This window comes from Asterias rubens, chromosome 7 (genome assembly GCF_902459465.1).
Source record: "Asterias rubens chromosome 7, eAstRub1.3, whole genome shotgun sequence".
Lineage (NCBI taxonomy): Eukaryota > Metazoa > Echinodermata > Asteroidea > Forcipulatida > Asteriidae > Asterias > Asterias rubens.
Genome location: NC_047068.1, coordinates 3,857,408 through 3,870,566, shown reverse-complemented (window position 1 = coordinate 3,870,566; position 13,159 = coordinate 3,857,408). Strand labels below are relative to the sequence as shown.

At 38.0% G+C, this 13,159-nt stretch overlaps 2 protein-coding genes across 2 annotated transcripts; one reads left to right on the top strand and one right to left on the bottom strand.

Moving 5' to 3' along the window:
* Positions 1 to 1,135: 1,135 nt before the first annotated feature.
* Positions 1,136 to 5,225, top strand: LOC117292254 (leucine-rich repeat-containing protein 14-like). The gene is made up of 4 exons (XM_033774242.1): positions 1,136 to 1,198; positions 1,998 to 2,451; positions 3,321 to 3,541; positions 4,234 to 5,225. Exons 2-4 carry the CDS (start codon positions 2,037 to 2,039, stop codon positions 5,080 to 5,082), a joined length of 1,485 nt encoding a protein of 494 aa, XP_033630133.1. The 5' UTR covers positions 1,136 to 1,198; positions 1,998 to 2,036; the 3' UTR covers positions 5,083 to 5,225.
* A 1,836-nt stretch (positions 5,226 to 7,061) lies between these two features.
* LOC117292253 (dynein light chain 4, axonemal-like) lies at positions 7,062 to 9,976 on the bottom strand. Its single transcript, XM_033774241.1, has 3 exons — positions 9,746 to 9,976; positions 9,035 to 9,118; positions 7,062 to 8,220 (listed from the first exon to the last, which is right to left on the bottom strand). Exons 1-3 carry the CDS (start codon positions 9,821 to 9,823, stop codon positions 8,056 to 8,058), a joined length of 327 nt encoding a protein of 108 aa, XP_033630132.1. The 5' UTR covers positions 9,824 to 9,976; the 3' UTR covers positions 7,062 to 8,055.
* Positions 9,977 to 13,159: the final 3,183 nt, after the last annotated feature.

Below are 13,159 nucleotides of genomic sequence, written 5' to 3'. Positions count from 1 at the left end.
ATTATGTGTATTATTTGGTTTGCAGTAACACCATGTGTGTATCTACTTGCCAGGTAGAGTTGGTTCTTTAGAGATCTGCTTTCTATGTTCTACATTGCGGAGTAGATTTATTGGAGAGTTCGGGAGACTTCTCAGTTCTGAAAAGGAACTGACTTGCTTTTTAACTACTACCTGGGTGGAGGGTATAGAAAATTGGCTGGGTCGTACTACTTTAGCTTATAGAATTAACTGCACTACCATGGAGTGAGTTCTTAAATTGGTCTTGATGTTCGACTACCTTGCTCTAGTCATCTTCAGGAGACTGAAGAGATAAGAGAGATTATTAGTGGTCCTATTTATAGGGGTTCAGAGGCTTCAGTGTAGAGTCAACCACCGCTCCGACATGGGCGTCAATCTGTCTTGAATAATGGGGGGGGGGGGGGGGGGGGGACATCGTACGTCATAACATTTACGGTGTGGGGCGCCCCCCAGGTCAAAATTCCAGTTGAACCCAGTTAACTGGGGTCAACTGGTTCAACTGGATAGTGACCAAAGTCATCCATTTTCCATATTAACCAACTGGTTTGGACTAGGTTTAACTGTGTTCATCTAGGTTTAAATTATAAACCAGTTGGTGTCTGTCCATTTTCCATATTAAACCAACTGGTTTTAACTGTGTTTAACTAGTTTATCAACTGGTTTTCAACTAGTTCCAGTTAAATCCAGTTTAACTAGGTTCAACTAGAATTTCGACCTGGGCCGGGCCCGCTTTAGGGCCCTGGGGAAATTTGAGGCCGTAGATGCTCATTATGAGGGGTGATGCTCCCTCTCATATTGGAATTTAAGGCTTTTTTTCAAGCTGTGTAATATCTTTTCCTTTTGGTTGATTGATGAACATGTATCCAAATTATTTCTGCCTATAGTGCCGAATTATGTTTGATGCCTTGGCCCAGGCACTAGTAGGTCAGAAGATGTACAAACTCAACAATAAAAACTTGTACCAAGACTAGGCTAACGCGAATTCCAGCAAAAGTAGAACGTACGCGGTGCATGCCCACTCTCATATAGTCTTAGTTCGTGTACACACTCAACCAACGTTCAGGGCAAAATGTACACGTTGGAACATAGAGGGCGTTATCACTAGTGTTATTTTCCGTCAGGTTCACAAAAACACATCATTTACCTCGGAGTGGTACTGCATTTATATTCTGTTTTGTGGGTAAGTCATACTCATATAGCCCAATCTTTGTACTTATTTATGAACTTAAATAAAATTCCTTAAAAGGCATTGCGTTTATTGTAAGGCCTGCGGCATCATATCAAGCTTGGAGCAAGTGAAGGAAGCAAGTGAAGTAGTGCAACAATACACTTCTCCAAAAAGCTGGCATTCGTTGGTGTGTAGTTTTGCCACACACAAATCCCCAGTTTAATGGTTCAAAAGCATTTCTTGAGTTGAGAGTTGAGACAGAAACTTGTCATCCCGAGAAGACCTCAGTCTTTGAAGGGATAACTTTCCTTATAGTTACTATAATAGTAAATTACTAAGGAGTAAAACTAGGACTGGAGTGGGCGTGGCTTCCAGTGGAATTAAGGGGACACCTCCTCTATATTTCTGCCAATAATCTTTCCTCATGAAGTCCTTTTCCACAACAAGAAATTAACATGGTACTTATTGTAATATGAGGTAATACTTTGGGTTTCATAAATGGGAAGTATGCAAAATCTGTCAAATTTTTGTTCACTGTAAATAATATAACTTATTATATTGGGGTTAATAGGCCTATTGTTGTTCATATAAAAAAGAGTGAAAATATGTTCGTCAGATTTGAGATTTTGCATGTTTTCCAATAACACATGTGGACTTATTTTAGCACTGTTTGGAAACTCAACCCCATAAATATATTCAGTTGATGATGTATAAACTTAATGTCTTGACTAATGTAATGAGTTCAAACTGATTGCATATTTTTTGAAAACAACTTGCCAAAAGGTAAATTCTTTTCATTTTTCAAATTCAGACCAGGTTCCATGGACTACACTCTTCAGAGATTTCCATCATGTTCACATTTGACTTAATGTATGGCGCAAACACCCCGGCCAAAAAGATCTTAGGTCCTTCAGACTCTGTCCCAACACTCCTGGATCGCACCTCTGCGCTTGTCACAGCCTCCTCGCATATGACCCGTGCCTGTTTGAACATTGTGCCTCGGGATCTGTACGACGTCCTACTCGGACATGCCTGCAGTGCTCTGCTGACCTACAAGCCTGGAGCCCCGGGTCTCTGTTTGACGAGCATAGTCCGTAGATGGCCAGACTCCACCTTGAAGCTGATGGCAACGTTGACGAGACACAGACTGACTTTGAGTAGTGAGAAGAAGACAACTGAAATGATAATGCACATTGTGGCTGGCGTATGTGATCCGGATGGTCTGTCAAGACTTGGTGTGCTGGATATTTCTGATATTCCTCTAAGTAAGTTAAAGCAGAGGGGCACATAGCCTTCCGATGAGTAATATTATCATTAAAAGGATTTGATATGAAACGAACATGCCACATGCTTCATTTTTGAAATGGCAAGGGTACCAATGCATACTTGTAAATTTCTATCAGACTCCAGAGCATTTCAAGGGCACCAAAGCAATGACCGGGGGCATGGAGGCAATCTAATCTGTTGCCTCCATGAAGTATCTAGCCTGAACATGGTTTGAAAGATGTTTAATGATTCTCACAAGTATCTCTCAAAATTTTGTGATGTTCCTTTTACTTTGTGAACTTACACAGTCTACCATTTTGTAGAACACAATTTTGGACTCTGCGGTAGTAGAGAAGTCCCCCGACTTTTCAAAAAATCTACTATGCGGTAGAATAAAGCAAGACAAGTTCTCAAAAGAACATAATCTATCTGACAGTAGATGACATGGTAATATCGCAAACCAATTACACATGACACATCACATTCATCATGAAATACCTCAAACACCATGTATTCAATGATGTGTTTAAGTTAAAATTAAAATAAATATAAATAATAATAACTCTTACATAGCGCATTTCACAATAACAGTGGGAGTATACAACCTTGGCAACAGTTTATATCGCTCCAAAAAGCTTTTTTATTCACAATATCAACCTCTACCCTCGCATTTGGGTGAAGAGAAGCAATTATAGTAAAGTATCTTGCTCAAGGACACAAGTGTCATGACTGGGATTCGAACCCACACTCTAGTGACTTAGTCACCAGAACTTGAATTTGATGCTCTTAACCACTCGGCCATGACACTCTTCATCACTGGATCATTGTTGTTTCAATTGTACACATCCTTTATATTTTTGAATTGTAGGTGGAGAAACTTGCCTTGCTGCTCTTCAAAAGATAATGGATTCCCCAGTCAAGAGGGTACACACCGTTGTAATAGACTTATCCATCAACTCTGAAAACTACTCTCAGATCAAAAGCCTTCTGAAAAAACACAGCAACCTGAGAATACATTGTCGTCGTTTGCTCATGAAGTCCTTAGGCAGTGATCGCATGGCAAAAGTCTTTAAACTTATACAACCAGATGTAAGTATTTTTCTAATGTTTGGTCTTTGCATACTCTCTGCGGTTCTGGGCGATGTAAAACCAAACAGAGAGTCCATGGCAGGGCTCAAATTTGTATTCAAATTTAATTATTTTTTTGAATATAAAAAGAATTGGTGGTATTTTATTCAGAAAAATCCAATCGATTGTTTTTTTTTTTTCTCCGGATGACATTTGGAGCGTACTGTTGAGCCAAATGTAAGTGATGTTACGTCACTAATTCTTTTCAGAGCCACCACAACTTACACTGTAAATTTTATGAATACATGTACAATGTTACTGCAAACCATATTAGATACTTTTTACTGTGTCTACTGTCTTTATGTTTTAAAATTATTTTAAATTATTACTGTTTGGGAAGTCCTGTAAGGGTCTTGTGTTTTCATTTTGTTTGGATTGTTGTACTTCCTTGCTTGTAGATTGTATGCCAGCATTTGTATGCTAGCATTTGAGTTGAATATTGAATATTGAATACTGAATATTGAATATTGGATATTGAATTTTAAATTGAATATTGAACTGAATATTTAATTGAACATTGTTGAACTGAATTAAATACTCGTTGTCAACATTTCTTATTTTGCAAACCGTACTAGTTTTTGTATCCGTCACGAGAAGTTTCAAATTCTTTTCAGAGAGATGATAATTTTTTGTAATTAATTATGTTTTAACAGATTGCAATTGGTTTGAACATGGACTTCAATCGACTGGAGAACCAGGGACTCCTAGGCGTAGTTCCAGCTCTGAGTAGGTTCTCCAACATCCAAGCCCTGAGTCTAACATACAATTTAATCAATACAACAAGAGACCTTGACATTGCTCAACTCACAGCGAGGGCCTTCTCTAACTTGACGAGTCTACAGAGACTTGGTATGAGCCAGAATGTCTTGACTGGGTCACTGAGGGTGCTCCTTGAGCCCTTCACCAAGCCGCTTTCATGCCTGTATCTGTGCGAATGTAGACTATCACCAGCGGATATTTCATATCTTGCCCACTCCATTCATGCAAAGAATTTAAAGGAACTTGTTATCAGCTCCAACAATCTAAAGCTTGAAGCACTCTCCCTTGAGACACTCCTGTGTAACGCCGGTGACACGCTGGAATATCTAGGGATTGATCGTACGCACCTTCGCCACATAGAATCTCCAGTCGGTGCATGGTGGGGGCGCGTTAGCCACAAACTGAAGAAACTGGTTGCAGTAACGATGCGCAATAATAACTTCAACTCCCACGACCAGATCGCAATACTTCAAACTCTCGCCAAGAACATCCACACATTAGTGTATGTAGGTGTTTGCATGGTGTATGAACCAGTCATTCTCGATGATGATGATTTCTTTGATGAGTGGGACGAGAGTAATGACCGCGTGAATAGATTCTTTGAACTTTACTACGAAGGCAGAAAGGAAGCAGAGGCTAAAGATTCCAGCAAGAGCCGCTCATTGATTGTTCATGATGTTGACGATGTATACCAGAGAGATGCCTTGATATTCATTCATAATCTTGAAAGTGAACAGACGTAGAGCGAACAATAGCCATACAACAAACTTTAATCCATCAGAATCCAACAGCAGACATTAATGATCACCTAAAGACACTGGTCACTATTGGTAATTGTCAAAGACTAGTCTTCACAGTGGGTGTATCTCAACATATGTATAAATTAACAAACCTGTGACAATTTGAGCTAAATCAGTCTTCGAAGTTGTGAGATATTAATGAAAGAAAAAAACACCCCTGACGCACCATGGTCAGACGAAGGTGTCTGCTTTCAGATGCTTGATCTCGAGACCTCAAATTCTAAATCTGAGGTCACAAAATCAAATTCGTTGAAAATTACTTCTTTCTCGAAAACTACGTCACTTCAGAGGGAGCTGTTTCTCACAATGTTTTATACTATCAGCCTCTCCCCATTACTCGTAATCAAGAAAGGTTTTATGATGATGATTATGTTGAGTAATTACCAATAGTGTCCACTGCCTTTAAAGGTGGGGTCATACTTTGGTACTGACCCCCCCCCCCCCTTGCTTTTTGCCCAAGGACACTCATAAATCTTGGTACTTATCTGAAGTCATTTTAAGCGCCTAACCTGGGCCACCTGGTTGGTTGATTTCCAGTAAATAAGAATCTCCAGGTGTGTGAATAAGGTATCTTGTACACATATTGCCTGTTCTTGTTAAATATGGTCTTGCAATAATTCCCCCAAAGTTATCCACAATAGAATTGGACTACTTTGAGATATCTTGTAGTCATCTTGCAGTCAGGGATACCCTGGAATAGTTTTGAGGAGTTGTCTATTTATGTTTTGGTTTGCATTAATACTAGTTTTAAAGTCAAGCAAGTGACATGAGTGCCTGGTAGATTTTGATGGATTTGGTGAAGGTCGGGTTGTAATGTCTTATTATTGCATGTACTTTTTTCCGGTCTATCCAGGGTTCCAAATATCCTATACAATGCCTGAAATCTTGTGGAAAGTTCCGAGGAAGGGTCGAGTGGAAATGCTTCTCGGTGCTCTGTCGGGTCGTACAAAAACACAAATCATAGGTCCCCTGTAACTCTGCTTCATAAAACACTGTAAAAATATGTCCTATTTACCACCCTCACGTCAACTCCAAAACACATATGATGTTATAACCATCTTCTCAACTGTGCAACTCAATACATCCATAAATCAGCACTCAATTAACACTCTCAGCTGTGTTGGTATTTGTATTTATTTTTGGAGAGTAATACAATTTGACCGCAAAGAACATCAAACAAAGATTTAAAACATTCTTAAGGAAGTTTATCATTACACTATTAAAAAAATTATGTACAAATATCGATAAAGAATAGCGTTTAAAAACAAACTTGTAGCTGTACATATTTTCCTTATCAAGAAGAACCCAAACAAACTGCACCAAACAAATCAATTGTTAAAAGAGGAATACATTCAATTGATATTGTCATATTCTATCAATTTTAAGTATAATGTAGTAAGTGAGTAACAAAGCTTGCCACCTTCAAACAAAGTGTCATTTAAAAGACACTTGTTATAGGTGCAATAGACGGATTGAACATAGCGTCATCAACCGCCACATTCGATGATAAACAATTGAAAAGTGCACACGTGTAGCGCTGAGCACAACTCTCAGATAATGTTGCCCTTTTCCGCGTGCACATTTCATCATAGATAGTGGTCAATGACGTCATGTGCAATCCATCTATAATCACAAAGGTCAAATTATTGGAACATGTTTATGTGCCACCACAACTCACGGCTAACACTAGGTCATCCTTTGACCTCAGACCATTGACCTCAGTGTGGGTGTTGTTTGAGTTTTTGACATCATTTGCAATAAGGCTGATTTTTACTACGTCATGTTCAACCTTTTTGCTTACAAGCTTTTAATAAACTTTAGCAACCTTAGTAGGATTTTCCTGTTTTTGTGTGGAGTGGCCAAGATTTTTACTTAAAATATGAAATAGCAATCATAGTACTTGTAATGCTGACAGTATATTCTTCATGTATTGTAGTTTAATAATGGACACAGTGTATAAGATGTGCATAATTTACGGCTCTGTAAATAATGGAAGCAAAGAATATTGATTTTTTATATCAATTAGTAAAAAAATATAATCAATAAACAAATTATTAAGACTTACCAGGTACACTGAAATGTGAGCTGGGTAATGGAAGTCAGTGTTTGTGCAATAAAGTACTATGTGCTGCATCCCCGAGTGTTAAAGTACTTTGTGAAATAAGGAACATAAACAGTATGGTAACCATTAATGTAATGTATTGACCCAATTCATTTGACGCCATCATCACAATAATCTTGGTGATGGGACACACAGGCCTATTTGTCTCCCAAAAATAGCTAGTCAGACAGACAGACAGTAAACATTTTTGGCATCCAGAGGCAAATTCCTTGGGGCCCCTTAAATTTCCCATCATAGAATTGCCCATCATAGAAAAAAACTTCTTTGCCCTTCCATGAACAAAGTACCTGGCCTTCCTTCAACTTAATCACAGGCACAGAATCAAAGGCGATTTGCTGTTTAACTTTTACCTTTGTTTAATTTAGCCACACCCCCTCAAAATACTAACATTGAAAAATTGTGCAGCATTTTCATCTTCCGAGACAAAGATCGAGACCCCATCTTCCGAGACAAAGATCGAGACCCAGACTTTACAGTCAGAGGGGGAGACCTAGACCTTACTGTTCGAGATTAAGACCGAGGTCAAGACTTTGGTTAAGACCTCCCAACACTGGTTAACAGGACAGACATACCTACATGTGTACATGTACCCCTTTTAGGTTTGTATGCTACTAGGGGATAAATGTACCACTTAATACAGTGTCTAAGGAATACATCAATAACATAAATAAATACAAAGGAAGTACTTATAAATGTAACTCAAAAAGCAGACCCAAGAATCAATGATACAAAAAAGTGACAATTTCTACATCTAAATCCATCTAGTGACAGAATAAATACATATAATACACAATTTAGGAGCATTTCCAAACAGTCACCGCCATGTTGCCACCAAAGAATAAGTAAAGGATGTTTTTGGTCTCATGGGTGATCTCAAAGCCGTATCCTTCACCGACTATCGCGTGCCAGGACGAACCAAATTTCTTGTCCATCGCTTCTTTGATCATCTTTGCTGCCGTCTGGAAAAAAGAAGAATGGAAACATGGAGATTATAACAGGAATCGCAGCTGAATGCAAAATGCTTACCTACCCAAATGACTGGTGAAAAAAACTAATCAATTTATCATAGAATTGTCCACTTTTTCATTCCTTCTTTTGTGTTTCCACTGATCTCTGTGGTTCTGTTTCACTTCCGGTTCCTTCTACAACCCCCCCCCCCCCAAGCTGTATTTCCTTTCTGACAATTTCTTCTGTTCATCTTATATTTCTTCTGATGCCCTTTCTTTGCACTTCCTTTCATTTCACTTCTGTGAGTGTAAGGGACGAGGTTGAGTGTGAGGGTGGGTTATGGGGACGTAGCAATTGGGTTCCATGAAAGGTTTGTATCGAAAGGTTAAAGTTGAGTGTAGAGGGGGTAGGGGTTGTTGCTTGTTGCAAGGTTTGGGTTAAATTTGCAGGAGGGTGGATGAATTGGGTTCAAGGGTGGCTGGGGTTTGATGTGAGGGTAGGGGTTTGGTGTGAGGGCAGGGGTTGGTTTTGCAGTTTGAGGGGGAGGGTTAGGGTTGGTTGGATTTGGAGGTTATGTGTTTGAGTGAAGGGTAGGGGTTTGGTTCTAAGGTTCATGTAGGGGGATATGTTTGAGAGTTTGGATTCAGTGCTTGAGGGTTGGGAACACCTGTAATTTAAAGTGATATGCTTTGATGTACATGTACTATTCCTAGAACTAGTATGAGGTTCGTTCCGCTATTGTCTCGTCGAACGATAGCGGAACAAACCTAGTAGTAATACATGTTCTTGGAGTATACATGTACCCGTTTATGCCCTTAGTTTTACCTCATTATTACTTGAGAACTTTTCACATGCTGTTACACATAACTCCACTGCTTCTGTTCTCATTTCTTCATTCATGTCTGAATGCTGTGGTGAAGGAAACAAAAACATCAAAATGTTATTTTAGAAAATGATTGATCATGTCATGCTTAATGATATTCATAATTTGTGTGAACACTCCACAACAAGTGGTGGAATGTTTTTCTGACAGCGGGGTATCTTGAGCAAGTGATGTGGCATATATAGTCGACTCGAGCATAAAATGATGTAAGTGTAGTGTAAACATGGTAAATTAATTAAACGTGAATTTAATTTTTTTTTAATGAAATATTTGTTTAATAAGTTAATTTTTTTAATTGAATGATTGAAACAGATTGAAACGTTGTACACGACATCGATCAATCAATAATATTAATAATTATTTTGTATATAGGCCTAATAATTAATATTTGATTTTTTCAACTGTTGATATTAATATTATTAATTTCAATCATCACTTCACTTCCTTCATTAAAATTAAATTAAATAACAATGATTCATTCAATATCTTTCTTATCCTTGACCACTTGGGCCCTTGGCATGCAATAAAACTTTCAATGGGCAACTTGTCCAATTAACTATATTTCAATATCATAGTAAAAACAGGGAAACAGGAAGAAAAATGTGGGGGATGGGGCGATATATTGTATTGGGGCGAATTGTCCAACATATTACCCGAATGAGTGGATAACTCTGCAGTCGTCTGAAATCGGTCTCCTTCTCTTCCTTCTTGCCTTCCTGGGGCTCGTCCATAACTCAGGATTGATGTAATCACCGTTTAACTTCAACTTTTACAGTCCTGTCTCACAAATTAAATAGATTTCGACTCAAAATTATGTAAATAATGACTCGAAATATTCAGCTCATTATGTTTTGCAGTGCCGACGTCCATTCGCGAAGTTGTTGTGGTTACCATTATAAAGTGCGCAAGCGCAGAATACACTGTTGTTTTCCTTTTCATATGTTCAAAGATGGCGGCGCGCAGTGTCAAAAGTTGTGCATGTGTCAAACTCGAAGTTTTTGCCGTCGTTAGTAAATGAAGGTGAGTACCGTTTATTTCGTGGAGAAATTGTATTCATTTCATCATTAAATAGTCTAAACCAAAGGGCAGTCGGGCTGGCACAGTCAGTGTAGTGGTTTATTTAGTGATAAATTAAATTTACGTTCTCTGTGAGTCTGTCGAGGACGAGAATGGTCAACGAGCAGGAGAACGAGCAAGGAAGTGCGTGCCGTGGGACAAGCGCACGGACGTGCACGCCCCGGGCCCGCTCATCTCGAGACAACTCGACCGACTCAAGACAATTATTATGAAATGTACTGGAGAACGTCTATTATTTTATAATTTTGTGGCTGCAAGAAAGAACGAAAAGTTTCCGTATCCTGCTGCCATTTTTTAATTCTTTTTAATTTTATACTTTTGAGACATTCCTTTTTTTTTGTAAATAAAAATGAGTGAAAAAAATAATGGTGGCAGGAGACTGCTGAGGATTTATTAATTTATATTCAGAAATCTTCCAACTCAGTTTCTGGCTGCCACTTAATTTTTAGGTCCAAGTTATATCCTTACCCGTCCAGACAGGGTTGACAGAAAGTAAAAAAGAGGGCACTTTAATCACTTTGAACTAAAATTACAAACAAAGTGTGCTCTTTAACTTCTTGAGTGCTCTTAAACTTTGGAACGCTTTACCTATTAACATCAGATGCTGTAGTTCTATTCCATTGTTTAAAAACTTGCTGAAAACTCATTTGTTGAAATCCACATACATTAGCTTGTTACATGTCTTTACTTAGATTATTCATTAATTTGATAATTTTCATTGTATTCTATGATATTAATACTTGTCTTATGTTGTATTTGTTTTGTTTTTCGTTCTGCGCCTCAGAATTGGGTCTTATACACATAATAGTATAAATGCATTATCATTATTAAAGTGGTACCCCATGTTTAAACTAATACTAACACACTCTTTTGAAACATTTTTTTTGCAACAAAAATAAATCGAACAAGCTGTTCAAAACAATAATGTATTGTAGCAATTTAGCACTTAATTTGAGAATTAGCAGCTCAGTCTGTTGTATGCACAGTGATTAATTGCTCTGTACAAGTACTTTATAGTTATAATAATAATTTAACTAGAACAAAATATTACATCTTTTTTATATTCTGAGGCCTAAAATTACACCCCCTGATGACACTGTCAAGGCCTTGGTGCCCCTTCAGAAGTTCCCTATAGACTTAAGATTTTCCAGTGGAAAGGAAGCAGGCCACTGAGCCCATGGCCTCAAACGCCCCTGGTCTTGGTCTTTGTGCCCCTTCAAAAGTTTCCAATTGACTTTATGATTTTCCAATGGAAGTCTCCTTTGCGACAAGAAAGTGGCCTTGCCCTTTCAACGATGAAATTCAAGACTTGAAGGAAGTTCTCTTTGAGAAAAGAAATTGGCTTTGCCCTCTGAAAAGGGATTTTCCTGATCTGCATTCTCGACATAGGAAAATTAATATGGAATTACAGAATTTTCCCGCATGTGGAAGACAACTAACATTTTATTTTTATAAAAAGATAAGTTTGTGTGTACAAAGTGAAGGGCACATCATGCTTTCTAAGGCAACTTTCTAATGCTTTTCTAAGTGACATCTGCTAATACAAGAATAATAAGGAGTGGTTGAACTGGGACAAAAATGAGAAAACTGTAAAAAAAAAAAGTGCTTTGTGGTCATTGTTTACCTAAATAGTTACAGTAATGAGATAAATTTAGGAAATGTTTAAATTAAGGGAATTTTTCACCCTATGAAAAATCTTTAAAACAAAACAAAACATTTTTTCAATTTAGCATTAACTCTTGTATAGCGCTTTATCTGCGTTGAAACCAACCCTGTGTGGAAGGTGTGTTGATCATTTTAAACAGTGTGAAAAAGCTTTTAGAGATAGCATTTGAGCCATGTTGAAAACTGTCAGCACAGATTTGAATCATGCATCTTTTGCACAGACCAGACTTGTTCTGTGGTAGGTTGACTGGCCCTAAAAACACTGGCCTCAGACATGAAGTCCAGTGTTAAGTTTGAGTGCTGCTTTGGAACTAGAACATTGAACATCAAACATTTGTTCACTTTTGTTTCTGTATTGCAGGTACATACACATTGACAAAATTATGGCTTGTTCACCATCGCCGATGCCTTGCGATAAAGTCTTAGAAGATATTCAGAGTGAGTGGACACGGTAAGTCAGCAAGGAGAAGTTCTAAGTCATAGTTTGTTTTACTGCTTCTAAGAACCAAGACCCACAGTTTCATAAAGCTGCTTAAAAAAGTACAAAAAGTAGCTAAGCACAGCAAAATTACGCCTACCAGAATAAGGTTACCATCCCAAAATATCATTTCACATATATCATCTGTGACTGGTGTCCTGTTATTTTTACTAAGCAGAAAAGTGTTATAAAATTCAATCACTGAGATGAAAAGACTTGTCTTTGTTGTGACTAGGCCTTCAGATACAACATTGTACCCCTACCAGTCTACCTGAGCCCCATTTCATTGAGATGCTTAATGGCCGATTTTGTGCTTACTGTACAAATATAGCTCTGCTGATAACCAACCGTTTGCACAATAAAAGGCATGCTAACCTTTCTGTGCTTACTGTATGAAATTAACTGAGTAATGATGTATCAATGTAAATTCATGGTGAACGCGCAAGCTTTTTCTGCCTAATTTACTTGCTAACCTTTAGAAATACACTTACACTGCAGCAATTAAATTCACTAAAGTTAGCATGAAAATTTGCTCACCGTTAAGCAGCACTCTTAAAAATTTGACCCTCTTCATTTAGAAAGCTCCATTTCCGCACCAAGAGGATATTGTTTTCCATTTTTCATGATTTCTAATTGCCATACTATCTCATTCCTGTCATAAACAGGACACTGTATTTATGAATTTTAATACTTTTTTTTAAAACCCAATTTTAGTGAGCAGGCCGAGCTGAAGGAGAAGTTAATTTGTCACGACACGGAACCATGGCAACAAGACTTAAATCTTTTGCACTACATTGGCGGTGTAGACGTATCATTTGTAAAGTCGAGTGAGACTGTTGCCTGTGCC

What these genes read in the sequence shown, in the direction of transcription:
- LOC117292253 (XM_033774241.1), bottom strand. Translation starts at nt 9,823, where the DNA reads ATGGACGAGCCCCAGGAAGGCAAGAAGGAAGAGAAGGAGACCGATTTC. An exon ending in AGAGTTATCCACTCATTCGG is followed by an intron (nt 9,119 to 9,745) that starts GTAATATGTTGG and finishes CCTTCACCACAG; the next exon opens with CATTCAGACATGAATGAAGA. An exon ending in AGTTCTCAAGTAATAATGAG is followed by an intron (nt 8,221 to 9,034) that starts GTAAAACTAAGG and finishes TCTTTTTTCCAG; the next exon opens with ACGGCAGCAAAGATGATCAA.
- LOC117292254 (XM_033774242.1), top strand. Translation starts at nt 2,037, where the DNA reads ATGTTCACATTTGACTTAATGTATGGCGCAAACACCCCGGCCAAAAAG. An exon ending in TATTTCTGATATTCCTCTAA is followed by an intron (nt 2,452 to 3,320) that starts GTAAGTTAAAGC and finishes TTTGAATTGTAG; the next exon opens with GTGGAGAAACTTGCCTTGCT. An exon ending in TTAAACTTATACAACCAGAT is followed by an intron (nt 3,542 to 4,233) that starts GTAAGTATTTTT and finishes ATGTTTTAACAG; the next exon opens with ATTGCAATTGGTTTGAACAT.